Raw genomic sequence first — 15,301 nt, 5'->3', positions numbered from 1 at the left:
GATCCTCCATAAATAGGAAAGATAATTAGTGGAGAAATAAACTATAGCATTCTCCACAATATTTTGAAGCTATAGTAAGAAAAATAACATTTTAAAAAATATTTTTTTAAGATTAGCTTTCTTCCATGCAGCAAACATTGCAAAGATTGTCAAATAACTTAATATGAATTTCAAAAAAAAAAGAAATTTGCAATATCACATTGTTATTTTCATTGTTCGGAAGCAGTAGTGTTCGATGGGAAAAGCCCAGGAAAATAAATTGAGGACATATTTCTCTAGTCTGAAATCTTCTATTAACTATGTGATCTTGATCTAGTCATCCTTTCGTGAATAATTCATTTGTGAAATAAGTATAATTCCACAGACCACAATCAAATATTAGTTTAAAGTGGAATAAAAAAAATCATACATGAGGATACCTTATAAAATAGGAGATTCTTTTTCCCTTCCTTCCTCCCTCCCTCTCTCCCTTTCTTTGTTCCTCCCAGAACTGTAATGAGAAAAGTTGAGGATTCTTTTTAGAACTCCAACAACAGGCTTAACTTTCTGAATAAGTTCAAATTTTTTTTTCTCTTCTCAAAAGCAGAAGGTCATTGCTTCTTATTAATCTCTTTAGAATTATTTAAATAACTTTGGTTACATCAAGTAAAGCAATCTGAAATGCAAGGAAAGGTGTTCAATGAAATCAAAAAAGAATGCTGTGATTATGCCTTGGATATATTCAATCTGATTACAGTGAATATTCCTCACCATAAGACTCTTTTTTTTAATTTTTTGACAAAGGTGAGTTTATTTCTGAAACATAACAAAGCAAACAGGGATCTTTCAAAAACCTCTTTAATGGCATCCTAACAATACAATACATAATTAAAAGGCCAAACAACAGACTTATTAATAGTGAAAACAATCTAAAGGAAAAAGAATAACATAAAATTTTTTTGAGCCCTGAAGTTAAAATATCTGCCTAAGAAATTATTATATAATGCATGTCCTGTATTTTTGTTTTTCACATATGCCAGAGGTATTTAACTTAAGTAAGAATGTATCATGAAATGTTAGATTCATGCTTTTTAAAAGTTTATTTCTATGTTTCTGTTACTATAACCACAGATCCTCCATCTAGAATGTACACATTCTGTTGTTTTAATACATATTAATCCTCATGACAGTACTTTGTGAAATCCGGGTCTTTTTAGCAATCTAAACAAACAGGCATATAATTCACACATTATTGATTTCAGTGTCTTCTCAGAAAGTGGATCACAGCAAGAAGCATCTAATGTATTTTATAAATTCACCCTTTAGCCAGCTTATTTGTCTTTGTAAAGGATGGATGTATAATTGAAGGGAAACGTGTGCTTTAGTGAAAAGATCGCCAGACTTGAATTAAAAAAAAACTCTAGTTTGATCCCTGGAATCACCTCTTACTAGCTCTGACTCTGTTCAGGCTCTGAACCTTCATGAACCATAAGTTCAGCAACTTTGGTTCTGAACAATGGAAAGTGGAGTCACTTACATCAAATTGGATGTATTAATTTGTATATGGATGTATTAGTTTGCCAGAGTTTGCCATTAGTTTGCCCAAGTGTGGGGCTGAAACACAAATTAAATTTCTCACAGTTCTGGAAGCCAAAAATTTCAGATGAAGGCGTCCACAGGTTTGGTGTCTCCTGAGGCCTTGATTGCTGCCTTCTTCCTGTGTCCTCACATGTATTTTCCTTGTGTACATACATACTATAACATTTCTCTCTCTACTTATAGTAGTCATGTAGAGTCCACCTTATAACCTCATTCAAACTTAATCACCTCTCCCAAGTCCCTGTTTCCAAATATGGTCACATTCTGGGGTACTGAGGGTTAGGACTTAAACATAGGGCTCTTAGTGGGACATAAGACAGCCTATATCCATAAGCCTTGATTTTATCTGTGAAATTAAAGTTGTCTTGTTATGTTACGTTTGCTCTTGTTTTTTACATGAAGAATCAGAAAACTTTTCTCCCTGTGAATGCCAGCAATGGTTCTAGTGTTGGACCAGTATTTGAAGAAACTAAATGACAGATGAAAAACACAGGCTCCTACTAAATTAGTTCCTGATGTCAGTTGGTGATCAGCTTCCCACGCACTGCGACCACCAAACATAAACAGAGTGAGGCTGACACTCAGTGGGTTCACACAGGTGCGCTGGCAGCGGTGGAGTGTGTGCGAGTGGAGTAGAGCCTCGCCATGGAATTCACAGTGTCCACCCTGAGGAGTGGATTGTGTCAATGACAGTAACAACAGCGTCCTCCTTCTGGGATAGAAAAGAGATGTTTTGGTTGAAAAGTACGAAGTCAGTGAGGAAATATTAAGTGGTAAGAATCAGAGCAGGGTCCCTTCTTGTTTGCACTGCCTAGATGTGATTTTCTTTGAATGATTTTTTCTTGAATATCTGAGTGCTGCGCAGCCACCCAGTAAGCATGAGTACCTTTCCAAGGCAATGGCAGCGTTCCTCTATGTTGGACCCTTTTCAGGTGTCAGATGACTACCCCTAAGTGAGTAATTCTTCAGGTTTTGTAAGGTCTATACAATAAAACAGTTGTATCCTGCCTGTGGATTTGTAATGCCATTTACTTCAGAGGTGATTATTTGGCAACTGACAGGACCTTTAGCTTTATAAACTATACACAAGGAGAAATGCATTATTGTGGTTCAAAGCAAGAAATATGGGGTCGGCAACCATGAAGGCAGCCAAAGCCATTTCATCTACAAGACCCTGTCAACAAGACAAAGTCACATGTTCGGATCCCAGGGCAGTAGTTTCCACCACTCTTTATATCTGTTCTTGGATAACAAAACATAAAATACAAATCAAAACATAATAAACCTATTTTAGTTTTGTATTTTTATAAAAGCATAAGGAAACACCATGAACACATTTAGTTGAATGTAGTTTTTTTCTTAATTTCAGAAACAAGCTGGCTTCCTACTTATACCCATATCCTAACAGATACAAATAAGGCACCACAACCAAAAGTGTTGCGTAAGATTTCCAGATAGTGTGAATTGTAGAGCAAAATAACACTCACGGAATACACTGTTTTTTATTCATGCATTGATATATTAATTTATTCATTAGCTCAACAATAGAAAAATAATTTGGTTCCTGGAATTATACTTGGCATGAGAAATATATAATGAAGCTATAGGGTTCATGTCTTCAATCTATTGCTACTAAAGTTACCAAATCCTTCTGAATTCCTAAATTCAGTAGATAAAAAGTAAAATTTCACTTTAGGGACTGAAGGAACTATAAATGTTTCTAATGATGTCACTTTAATTCATAGAGTCATTACATAGCTTGAAGGGAATTTGCTGTATTGCAACAGTGTCTCAGGTAACTAATGACTATTTCTCCGTTACTAGTCTAGCAACTATCTCAGGCATGTTGAGATTTTAGTACCCATGAAAACTTGAGCTAAGATCTTGCTGGCTTAGCACTTAGTGGTTCTTTGAGCTAAGTAAAAGTGGGTGGGAGGCATGTGAGTAAGGAGTCTGTGTTAATGATTGCTATTTTCATGAAAACATGATTTTTTTGAAAAAAGGAGGAATCCTTAGCTGGGGGGGGGGATTATCACTGATGGACATTTTGAGTAAACATGCTTAGTAAATTCACACAATATTTTCTTTCTTTCCTGGAAATAAAATACTGGTTGAGGTACTTATTACAGTAGAAATATTCCTAAGGTAAGCAGACTATTGATAGCTACATTAAAATAGTTTTCATTTAACCCTGCACAATTTATTGCAATTGTCATATATATATGCAATATATTTTAGTGTGTAAACACTATGAAATAGTATTGAAAGGTGAAATTAGCAATTCATAATGTACTACTAAATTAGATGTGAAAAGGAAGGAAGGAATAACTCATTACTCAGAAGAGTTTTAATGTATAGATTCTGACTATTTCAGTTTTCCTTTTATTTTGTTCCTGATAAAAGTTTAAAGCTAAATTAGAACATTTATACTATATGTTCTAAGAAACCACATAAAACTATTAGGAGTATCTTTCTTAATGATAGAAATTATGTTGTTTTTGGATAATGTATTCCTGACCAATAGTTTAAGAGCAAATTTCATATGTGATAATGTATTTGAAAGTACAGTAAATATGTCTCCATAAACATTTTTTAAATCATAGGATTAGACTACATGTTTTTATTCATGTAGAACAAAAAGGGTGTTTGAGGATAATGTTGTTTACTCCTTGCATTTTAAGGATGGAAAAAACAGCCTGGAAAGATTATCTGAGTTGTCAGATAGCTATTTAGTGCAGGGTTGGTACCAAAATCCAGTACCATTTCCCAATCTAATGCTTTTTCACTTAGCTTGGTTAATGATTGATTGTTTTACAAGTTACAGAAGCATTTTTGAAGAAAGGGAGGAAAATTTTAGTAAAGGAACACAGTTGCACATTGAATCTACGTGTGGTATTCCTTTGCCTGCCCATTCTTCTCTCTTTTTAATTAATTAATTTACTTTTCTGAATTCCTACCCCATTTTTGTCACTATTTTCCATGGTAAGGCTCATAGTTCCCAAGCCCTGAAAATGCTAATTTGCACCATCAAGGAGCTGCTCCTGAATGGAGAAACCACTCACTCATATGGTCCTTTGTGTAAATTAGTGAACGGTGCTCCTCCAGGGGCCTCTTGGGTCCATGCACCACGCTAGCCTGTGGCCGTGGCCTGGCTCTCCGCGACCTTATGACACTTAGGCCAGACACAATCTACCTGGCTCATTTTTGTGTCTCAGTTCCAACTTTTGACTGGTTCTACTTATGTCAAATGTTTTCTTAGTTTAAAAGGTGGCAAGTATAATGAAGAAGCCCAGACTAATATAGACTTGAGGATGAGAAGCAAAGGATAGTCAAAGTTCAATGTCAGAAAATCATGACCTTCATTTACATGATTAGGACCCCAGGATGATTACCATTCTTGACCTCAAGCTATCTCAAGAGGTCCTGGGCAGGGTTCACAACTTTTATCTGAGCACCCAGGGACACTCTGCCACCAGCCAATGCAGACAGCTGAAGGACAGCTGGCTTCACCCTTTTGGCATTGGCTTACTTTTGAATGTATTTTTAGAAATATAACCTCACCAGACTAGATCTTTTGAATATTTGCAATCCCCACATTTTCATGTTTAAAATGCAATGCTAAGAATGCAGAGTAATTTTTTTTAAATTTAGGCAGTTTCTTCTGTTGTCAAATTAATTGGAAATCAAATCCAGCAATAGACAATTCTGAAATTGAATCACTAAAGTAAGCTTCTTATTTGAGAGGCCTGTGACAGCCAGCGAGGTAAAGCACCAAAAACCAGATTTGACAACACTGAAGATATCCACCTGAGGTTCAACTATTTCAGGCAGAGGAGAAGAAGAGGAGCCAAATCACCCATAGGGTCATCTCTTCAGGCCTGTAGACGCCATCGACTCTGGCCAAAGATAATATACAATTAAGCAACATTGCTTCATTATAACCCATCAATTATAGAAAGATGTTGTGATATATGTTGATGATCAATTACAATGTATTGCCAAATATAATCAGGAGAGAAAAAATATGCAACTCTAGCATTTTATTTTTGATGAACATAAATCATTAGGTTTCATAAACATTAAACAAATACTGTCATACTAACCTTTTAAAGAGATTTTTGAAGATATTTTGAGGGTCAGCAAATTAAAAAAAAAAACTGTAGATCACCATTTTCTTTTCTCTTGTATATATAACAGGCATCTCTAATAGAGGGATTTTCCAGTTCCCACTGGCTTTGAACCTGGCCTTAGAGTCCTTCTCCAAGTAGCCACTCATTGCCAGTTAACTGGAGTCAGCACTTAAGATGAAAACTGTCATTTCCCTGGTTAACTGAACTTCCTAAGATCAGGGATCTTATCCTACTTAACTCCTTATATCAATGTCAGTATATTACCTCCCCACAGAAGTGATACTCACTATATAGTTGCCAATGGATAAATGGCCCAGGAATCATTAAAAAAAAAAAGTTATTCTTAAGCAGGTATTTCTCAAAATGTGGCAGTGATCAAAATACATTTAACTTCACTTGTGATTTAAAAAAATTGGGCACATAGTTTTCATTAGATTAACAAATATTTCTTAAAAAAATAATACTCAGTGTTGGTTACAGTGAGGGAAAGCAAGAAGTCATATGTATGCCTGGTAAGAATATAATGTGATAGCTTTTATTGAAGGAAGGTATTTTATCAAAAATCATAAAAACAGGAATATTTTGACATAGAAATTCTACCTATGGGAATATATTCCATGAAAATAGAAATTTTTGCCATGATTTGGCTATAAGGAAATCTGCTGTGTAATATAAAAAAAAAATGTTTCTGACCAATACTTAGGGACTGGTTAAATAACATTTGATGGCCTCCTTGTAAAATATTATTTGTATTATTTACATATGTATAGTACATAGCTATTAAAATTATATAAAAGTATACTTATCAACATGGATAGATGTTCTATATGTACTGTTAGTATGTGCAAAAAGAGATTGCAAATAGTATTTATGATATGGGATCTTATTTTGTATGTGTATGTGTGTATGTACACGAGTCCTAATAAAAGTGTCTAGAAACTCCAATATGTTAACATTTGTACCTCTTGACAGGATGATGGGACTGCTATTACTGTTATTATTATTATTATTTTGGCCTGTATCTTTTCCTCTCCAGTGATCATGAATTGCTTTAGTAATTTTTAAAAAATTGCTTTCTAGAGAAGTTCATATTTTTTCTTGATATAGTCTCCTATAGGGAGCAGAACACTCAAAATCATTCCATTGATGATTCCTTTTATAAGAACAGCAATTCAGCATGTAAGCATTAGTTGTCCTCCCTAAGGACTTCAGGGTGAGCTGTTAGAGAGTCAGGCTTACATCTGGCCTTCTTATTCACATATCCTTTCTTCTTTCCCCCTTTTCTCATTCCTCTTCTCTCCCTAAATCCTCTCCTCCTCTTCATTAAAGATGGGGAAAAAAATGATACAAATCTGATCAGAGTGGTTTGTTATAGAAGGTACATGTGAGGTAATTATACTTTGCTATAATTTGCTTAGGTTCTCAGTATTAGTTTTCTTTTTTCTTATATAAAAATAACACCTACTTGCTCATTATATTAAAGATTGGAAAGTACAGAACATTTTTCAAGGAGTTGAAAATAATAAATAATGTGGCACACTTATTTCAAATATCGGTTTTTATCTTTCTGCATATTATTTCCTTTATGTAATTAAAATTATATTTTATATATAATTTTCCCCCATAGAAGTACATCCTAATAGTTGCTCAAAGCTCTCTTTTTCTAAGAGTAGTTTCTGTGACAAACTAGCATTCTTCTCGCTCATTGTTTTGCATAGCATACTCTTGAATGCCTACAACGGGCCTGTTAAGGGCAAGGAGTACAGTGACAGAGAAGATATGCATGATTCCTGTCCTCATGGAGTACTCTAGCCAGGCACACTAGCTACAGCCTTTCTTAAAACTCAATAAACAAGACAAACAGTAACTAGGAAGTGAAGTGTAGGTGTTAACTGGAGCCACACAATGAATAGCAACTCCCTATGACCCTTAGTCATAGTCTCCATTATTCCCTATTGTCCCCTAATTACTTTTCCTCTCTCATAACAAATAGCATTAGCAAATCATGATTGTCACATAATTCCTTTATGTAATTGAAGTTATATTTTATATATATTTTTATATATAATTAGGTTGTACTTTTACGGGGGAAAATTATATCTAAAGTATAATTTTAATTAAATAAGGAAAAATATGTAGAAAGATAAAAACTGATACTTGAGATAAGTATGTCACATTAATAGCATTTCACATCACACACTAACATGTATAAGTTCCTTACCCCAAAATTAATTTACCAAGTTAAAGAGAACAGGGAATGTTGTCAAATCCATCTGCCCCATCATACTTATTTCTTATGTACTTAGTAAAGAGCAGAGAAGAATCTTTGTATCAGCTATGTCTCAAATGAAGTAATGAGAGGCTATTTTTAAAATAATGACAGAGATAGTGCAGGAGCTGACCATTCAAAAGGAGGCCTCTCCTTAGGTTCTGTAAATCCCTCAGTTGCTATAATTGGGAGGTCTGCCTGGGAGACATTGAGGACAAAGACCAGAGTGACCAGTGACTAGTATGGCAGAACCCTCAGGAGCTTTAGGACAGCGGCTATTGCCAAACAGCGTGAAAGAATTTCAGTATACAGCATCTGGTATGACAGGCTCAACCCTGGGGGAGGTATATCAAAATACTGCAGGTGACTTCTGCTCTAGGGAAGGACATGATAGTGGTCAGAAAATCTCTCTTTTTATAGAGGAGCTTTGTGGTAGATTCTTTGTTAATATCACAAAAATAGAAATTCCAGATCTATTTGGACAGTTAAGAGAGGGGGGAATTTCATGTTTATATAACCAAAATCAAATATAGACATTATAGGAATACTGCTTAAATATTATTGAGACAGAGAAAAAAGGGAAGAGGCTGGCAGAATAACATTCCAACTGGGCTTTGATAATTGGGTAACCTGAAGGGTCTGCTTATTTTAAAAGATCTAGAAAAGGCTGTTAACTTATTCATATTCATGAAATGACAATATATGAACTTTTCTTATTTATGATACTATTTTTAATAGTTTGTTCTCCTCTTTTAGCTTTCCTTATTGGAAAAAGCTGGATTTGGAGGTGTTCTTCTATATATTGATCCTTGTGATTTACCAAAGACTGCAAATCTTAGTTATGACACCTTCATGGTGTCACTGAATCCAGGAGGAGACCCTTCTACGCCTGGTTACCCAAGTATTGGTAAGTCTATTATTAATGTTTATTATTCTTGTAAGCATTACAAGGTTGCAGTTTAGGAGTACATGCAACCTAAATTACTCTAGGGATAGTAATGTTGAAAACTCTGTATTGTAAAAAGTGAATTATTTTTCTGCTCAAATTAGAGACTACCCATTTGTTGGAATAAAACTTAAAAGAAATCTATAATAGATTTTGACTCAATGAATTGTATTATTGTGAACACAGAAAACATATTTTATGTATTGTTATTTTTGACTGATAAATTAATGCCATATGGACAGGCACCCCATGTCAGTGGAAATCACGTACAAATACTAAAAAAGGTGAAATGTCTGCTGCTTTGGGATCACTTTAATAACTTTAGGTAAAGAGTCTCAGGTAGACATGGTCATGTTAGGTGACTGAAATAGTGGTGAATGACACTGGAGAAGAATGACATTAACATGGAGTCAAATTTTCTGGCCCTCTAAGAGAAGGGATCTCATTGGTCCGGCCAGTCACTGGCGGCATAGAGGTGGCCATCCTGGTATCAACATCCTCCTCTTCCCCAGTAAACTGTGCTCTGAATAGTGGGGGGTCATGTGGTGGAGAAGACAGATGAGATTTTGGCAGGTATTCACTGTATCGACTTTCTGTCTACTGTGTCCATGATAAATATTCCATTTATACAGAGTTGGCTGAGGAAAAAACTCTTGGACTTTCCTCAACGGTGATACTAACCCATTCACAGTGAAATTTCAGTCAGTAATTAACAAAAAAAATTTCATTTAGTTATCCATGTGTCCTGCCAAAATTTTTCCGTTTCCCACAAAACATTACAAAAGATTTTACTAATTACCTCACTCAAGTCTGGCTGTCCTTTCTCTCTATTAACTTTACCAATCAATCAATAACTCTCTAAGAAGGAAGTAAATTGAGTCAAATATGAGTTGTAGTTTATGCATTTTGTTGGGTCTACTGATTACTGCTTTAATAATCCAAGTAGGTATTTTCTCTGGGACCTCAAGGATCTATACTTTGTACAATCTATTATTATACAATTTTTTGAAGTTAAAATTAGGAGGTGTTCACCCACAATTTCCATGTATCAGCAAAAATATCAGTCCAGCTCTCATTTACAAATGCTCTAATTCCCTTGGGTTGTAATGCCTTACTTCAGAGGTTGCCTGTGGCAGGTAACGCCTTGTGGCAAATCACTGGGCTGCAGTGCTACCAAAAAACATACTTTATGAATACTCAAGATGGTAGGCTGCTCAGTTGGCAACATGTACTCTTAAAATTTGTTATGGCTCAGATCATTTCATAAATGTAGAATTCCTCAGTTATATCTCTTAAAATGTTGGCCACAGTCTTGAGCCATCTCAGAGTGCTTTTTTTTATTTAAATTTTTAAATAATTAAAGCTCACAAAATAGTTTCAAACATAGTATATAAAGAATCTGTAAACCTTTATCCTAGCATCCTTATTAAAGCCACAAAATTAGTACATTGCTATTAACTAATTATAGATTTATTTCAAATTTCCTCAGTTCTTTCACTATTTTTTTTCTAATCTAGCATCCAATCCAGAATTCTATGTTGCCTTTTTAAAATCAGCTGTCTCCTTAATCCTCTTCAATCTGCAACAGTTCCTTAGTCTTTCTTTTGTTGCCTTGACCCTTAAAAAATACTAGCAGTTTATTTTGTAGAATGTTCCTCAATTGAGCTTATTAATTTTTTTTTTCTGATGATGAGATCATGGTCATACATTTTTGGCAGCAATAATCCAAGATATTTTTTTCATCCTGATTTAGACTTAATTCTCCTTATTTCCTAAAATCCATCCTGATTTAAAGTTTTATGTCCTTCTTTTTAATTGTTATAATCCTGTTTTTTTTATTTTTAAAATTATTCCTTTTTCTTTGCTTTAAATTCTAGAGAGGAAAATTGTTTCACTAGTTTTGCTCTAGGGAAGTATATCAAATGACACAGTTTATTTAATATCCCAATGTTACAATTCAGTGGATCTGTGTGTTGTTTACCTACTGTCTGTTCAGCATCACCTCTGCCAACCAGAATCATTCAAACAATAAAAAATATCACTGTAATTTGTGACAAGTCTTCAACAGATATTCTTGGTCCAGTTACCTGGACAAATGTTGAAAGACTGACTTGAGTTGGCACTTAATCAACTGAGACAATGTTGAACTGTCCCCTGACTAGAATAACAGGAAATATAAATATGTGCTAGTTGTCAAAATAAAGTGTTAGGGATTTGCTGCAGGAAATGCCTTGTCACTTTTTTGGAAAATGCACAGTGTCTGAATTTTTGCTATTTTACTGCAATTGGTAGTTCTTGTATGTGTCCTGAAGTCTTCAGATTTATATAAAATATTTTTCAACTTGATTCTTAGAACCATTTAAAGAGTGGCTCATTGTTCAGCTCTTCGAATTTTTCAGAATGTTTACTTTGCAACACATTGAGAACATAGGTTGTTTAAATTTGAACTGCTCCTTTAAAAAATCTAAATTTTGGATTCAAGATGGTGGCATAAGAGGTGAGATGGAGAGTTCCTCCCAAAACCACAAATAGTATGAAAATGTAGTTAATTGATACAACTAACCCTAAAACAGCAACAGGAAAGAAGGCTGCACCAGACTGCATACAGACCTCATGAACAGAAGAGACCTCACAAAACAGGATAATGTAAGAAAGCCTTAATCCTGTGGGACCAGAGCCCTTTCCCCACCCCAGCTCACCAGTGGGAGGAAGAGAAACGGAGCGGGGAGGGGGTGGAAGCCTGGGACTGCTGAACACCCAGCCCTGGAGGTCTGCTTTGGGGGCAGAAATCTACACTGTGTGGTGCTCTGGATGTTGGGGAGCTGGGACAGGTGGAATGCTTGAGAGACTGAGATCCTGGCTGTTTGTGGAGGAGGGGATACACACCTGGCCGCTCTGGGACAAGGGAAAGGCAGGCGGTCTGAGAGGCTTCCTAGCAGCAAGAGGGCTGCTGAAGGGGCGGGGTTTGCATGTAGCTTGTTATGGGGAGAAGGGAGAGCTGGACAAGTTTGTCTGAGCACACTTTGCCCAGCAGGTTGGGAAATTTGAGGAGCTTCAGGTGCCCCATCCCCCTGGCTGCCTACTCAGCTCCGAGTGCCCAGCCTGCTACACCTTCCACCGAGTCTGCCGGCACCAGTTCATGAACCTTCAGTCACTGTGCTGGCATCAGGCCAGCCAGAGAAAGGCCCCGCCTACAACGGCTAGAGACACAAAGCACAGTAGCTTACACCTGTGTGCTCAGCCCACCGGCCCTGACACCAGAGACAGGCACCACAGACGGGAATCAGGAAACAGATCTCTCCTTCCCACAGACACCAGCTCTGCTTCCCTATGACTCCCAGCCTCACTCTAGGGACTGAGCAGCTCCAGACACTGGAGCTTCTGGGCACTAGTGGGCACCACAAAGAAATATGAAATGTCAAAAAACATTGTTCAGACCAAAATCTCACAAACCCCAGAAAAAGGGCCAAATGAAACAGAACTCACCAATCTGCCTAAAAGAGAGTTCAAAATAAAAATTATAAACAGGCTAATGGAGGTACAGAAAAATATTCAAGAACTCAGGAACAAATTTAATCTGAGATTCAATCATTAAGAAATTCCATATCTGAAATGAAACATACAGTGGAGGGATTTAAAATCAGATTAGATGTAGTAGAAGAGAAGGTAGATGGAATAGAAATTAGAGAAGAGGAATACAAAGAAGCTGAGGCACAGAGAGAAAAAAGAATCTCTAGTAATGAAAGAATATTGAGAGAACTGTGTGACCAATCCAAACATAACAATATTTGTATTATAGGGGTACCAGAAGAAGAAGAGAGAGAAAAAGGGGTAGAAAGTGTCATTGAGGAGGTAATTGCTGAAAAATTCCCCAATCTGGGGAAGGAGATAGTCTCTCAGGCCATGGAGGTGCACAGATCTCCCAACAGAAGGGACCCAAGGAAGACAACATCAAGACATATAATAATTAAAATGGCAAAGATCAAGGATAAAGACAGACTTTTAAAAGCAGCTTGAGAGAGAAAAAAGTTCACATACAAAGGAAAACCCATTAGACTATCATCAGACTTCTCAACAGAAACCTTACAGGCCAGAAGGGAATGGCATGATATATTTAATGCAATGGAGCGGAAGGGCCTTGAACCAAGGATACTGTATCCAGCATGATTATCATTTAAATTTGAAGGAGGGATTAAACAATTTTCAGATAAGAAAAAGCTGAGAGAATTTACCTCCCACAAACCACCTCTACAGTGCATTTTGGTGGGACTCCTATGGATGGAAGTTTTCCTAAGGCTAAATAGATGTCACCCAAGGGATAGACAGAGAGTAGAGAATATGACTCATAACATACAAAGAATGGAGGAGGAAGAAAAAGGAGGAAAAAAAAAGAACCTTTAGGTTGTGTTTGTAATAGCACATGAAGTGAGATAAATTAGACTGTTAGATAGTAAGGGAATTACCCTTGAACCTTTGGTAACCACGAATCTAAAGCCTGCAATGGCAATAAGTACATGCGTACTGATAATCACCCTAAATGTAAATGGTCTGAATGTACCAATCAAAAGACATAGAGTCACTGAATGAATAAAAAAACAAGACCCGTCTATATGCTGCCTACAAGAGACTCACTTCAAGCCCAAAGACATACACAGACTGAAAGTAAAGGGATGGAAAAAGATATTTCATGCAGCTAATAGAGATAAAAAAGCAGGAGTTGCAGTACTTGTATCAGACAAAATAGACTTCAAAACAAAGAAAGTAACAAGAGACAAAGAAGGATATTACATAATGTGATAAAGAGGTCAGTTCAACAAGAGGATATAACTATTATAAATATCTATGCAGGCAACACAGGATCACCTACATATGTGAAACAAATACTAACATATTTTAAGGGGGAAATAGAATGAAATGCACTCATTTTAGGATGCTTCAACACACCACTCACTCCAAAGCACAGATCAACCAGACAGAAAATAAGTAAAGAGACAGATGCACTGAACAACGTTTTAGAACAGATGGACCTAATGGACATGTACAGAACACTCTATCCAAAAGCAACAGGATACACATTCTTCTCAAGTGCACATGGTACATTTTGAGGAAGAGATCATATACTAGGTCACAAAAAGAACTGCAGTAAATGAAGAAATTCAGATGGCCAACAGGCACATGAAAAGATGCTCCACATGGCTAATCGTCAGAGAAATGCAAATTAAAACCACAATGAAATATCTCCTCACACCAGTTAGGATGGCCAACATCCAAAAGACAAATAACAAATATTGGCGAGGATGTGGAGAAAGGGGAACCCTCCTATGCTGTGGGTGGGAATGTAAATTAGTTCAACCATTGTGGAAAGCAGTGTGGAGGTTCCTCAAAAAACTCAAAATAGAAATACCATTTGATGCAGGAATTCCACTCCTAGGAATTTACCCTAAGAATGTAGCAGCCCAATTTGAAAAAGAAATATGCACCCCTATGTTTATCTCAGCACTATTTACAATCACCAAGAAATGGAAGCAACCTAAGTGTCCATCAGTAGATGAATGGATAAAGAAGAGGTGATACATATACACAGTGGAATATTATTCAGCCACAGGAAGAAAACAAATCCTAATATTTGCAACAACATGGATGGAGCTAGAGGGTATTATGCTCAGTGAAATAAGCCAGGTGGAGAAAGACAAGTATCAAATGATTTCACTCATCTGTAGAGTATAAGAAAAAAGAAAAAACTGAAGGAACAGAACAGCAGCAGACTCACAGAACCCAAGAATGGACTAAGTTACCAAAGGGAAAGGGACTAGAGAGGATGGGTGGGAAGGAAGGAATAAGGGGAAAAAAGGGCATTACGATTAGCACACATAATGTATCAGGGGGAGACACGAGAAAGGCAGTTTATGCAGAGAAGACAAGTAATGATTCTATAGCATCTTACTATGCTGATGGACAGTGACTGCAATGGAGTATGTGGGGGACTTGATAATAGGGGAAGTCTAGTAACCATAATGTTCAAGTAATTGTACATTAACAATATCAAAAAAAATCCTTCAGAAGCTCAAAAAAATATAAATTTTGTTTTGAAAAATAATTTTGGTTACATAACTTTTGTTGGTCCAAACAGGGAAATTCCTAATTGCTTGTTGAATTGTCTAAGATTTAGAACATTTATAGAACACTTTTCAATGATAATAATTTATTGGAAACAATTATGCACTATAGTCTATTAGTCACTCAGACTATTATTATTGTACTGGGAGCTATTTTAAATTAAACACATACCTTATCAACAGAGAGAGTTTGGTTAAGCATCAAAGTTACCACAAAAATCTATTGTGATTCTTAGATTTTTTAATCTAAGATTTTTAAAAA

At 36.1% G+C, this 15,301-nt stretch overlaps 1 protein-coding gene and 1 long non-coding RNA gene across 11 annotated transcripts in view; one reads left to right on the top strand and one right to left on the bottom strand.

Annotated features, from left to right (window-relative positions):
* Positions 1 to 15,301, top strand: part of NAALADL2 (N-acetylated alpha-linked acidic dipeptidase like 2) — a 1,394,480-nt gene that overhangs the window by 848,427 nt on the left and 530,752 nt on the right. For all 9 annotated transcript variants that reach the window (XM_073232064.1, XM_073232060.1, XM_073232062.1 and 6 more), the window contains one exon: positions 8,734 to 8,884. In XM_073232064.1, the coding sequence (XP_073088165.1) occupies positions 8,734 to 8,884 (151 nt within the window). The remainder of the gene's footprint in view (positions 1 to 8,733; positions 8,885 to 15,301) is intronic.
* The window catches only part of LOC140848456 (uncharacterized), a 115,077-nt gene that overhangs the window by 10,750 nt on the left and 89,026 nt on the right, over positions 1 to 15,301 (bottom strand). The window lies entirely within an intron of this gene.

This window comes from Manis javanica, chromosome 3, assembly GCF_040802235.1.
Source record: "Manis javanica isolate MJ-LG chromosome 3, MJ_LKY, whole genome shotgun sequence".
NCBI lineage: Eukaryota > Metazoa > Chordata > Mammalia > Pholidota > Manidae > Manis > Manis javanica.
This window is presented reverse-complemented; position numbering and strand designations above follow the sequence as displayed.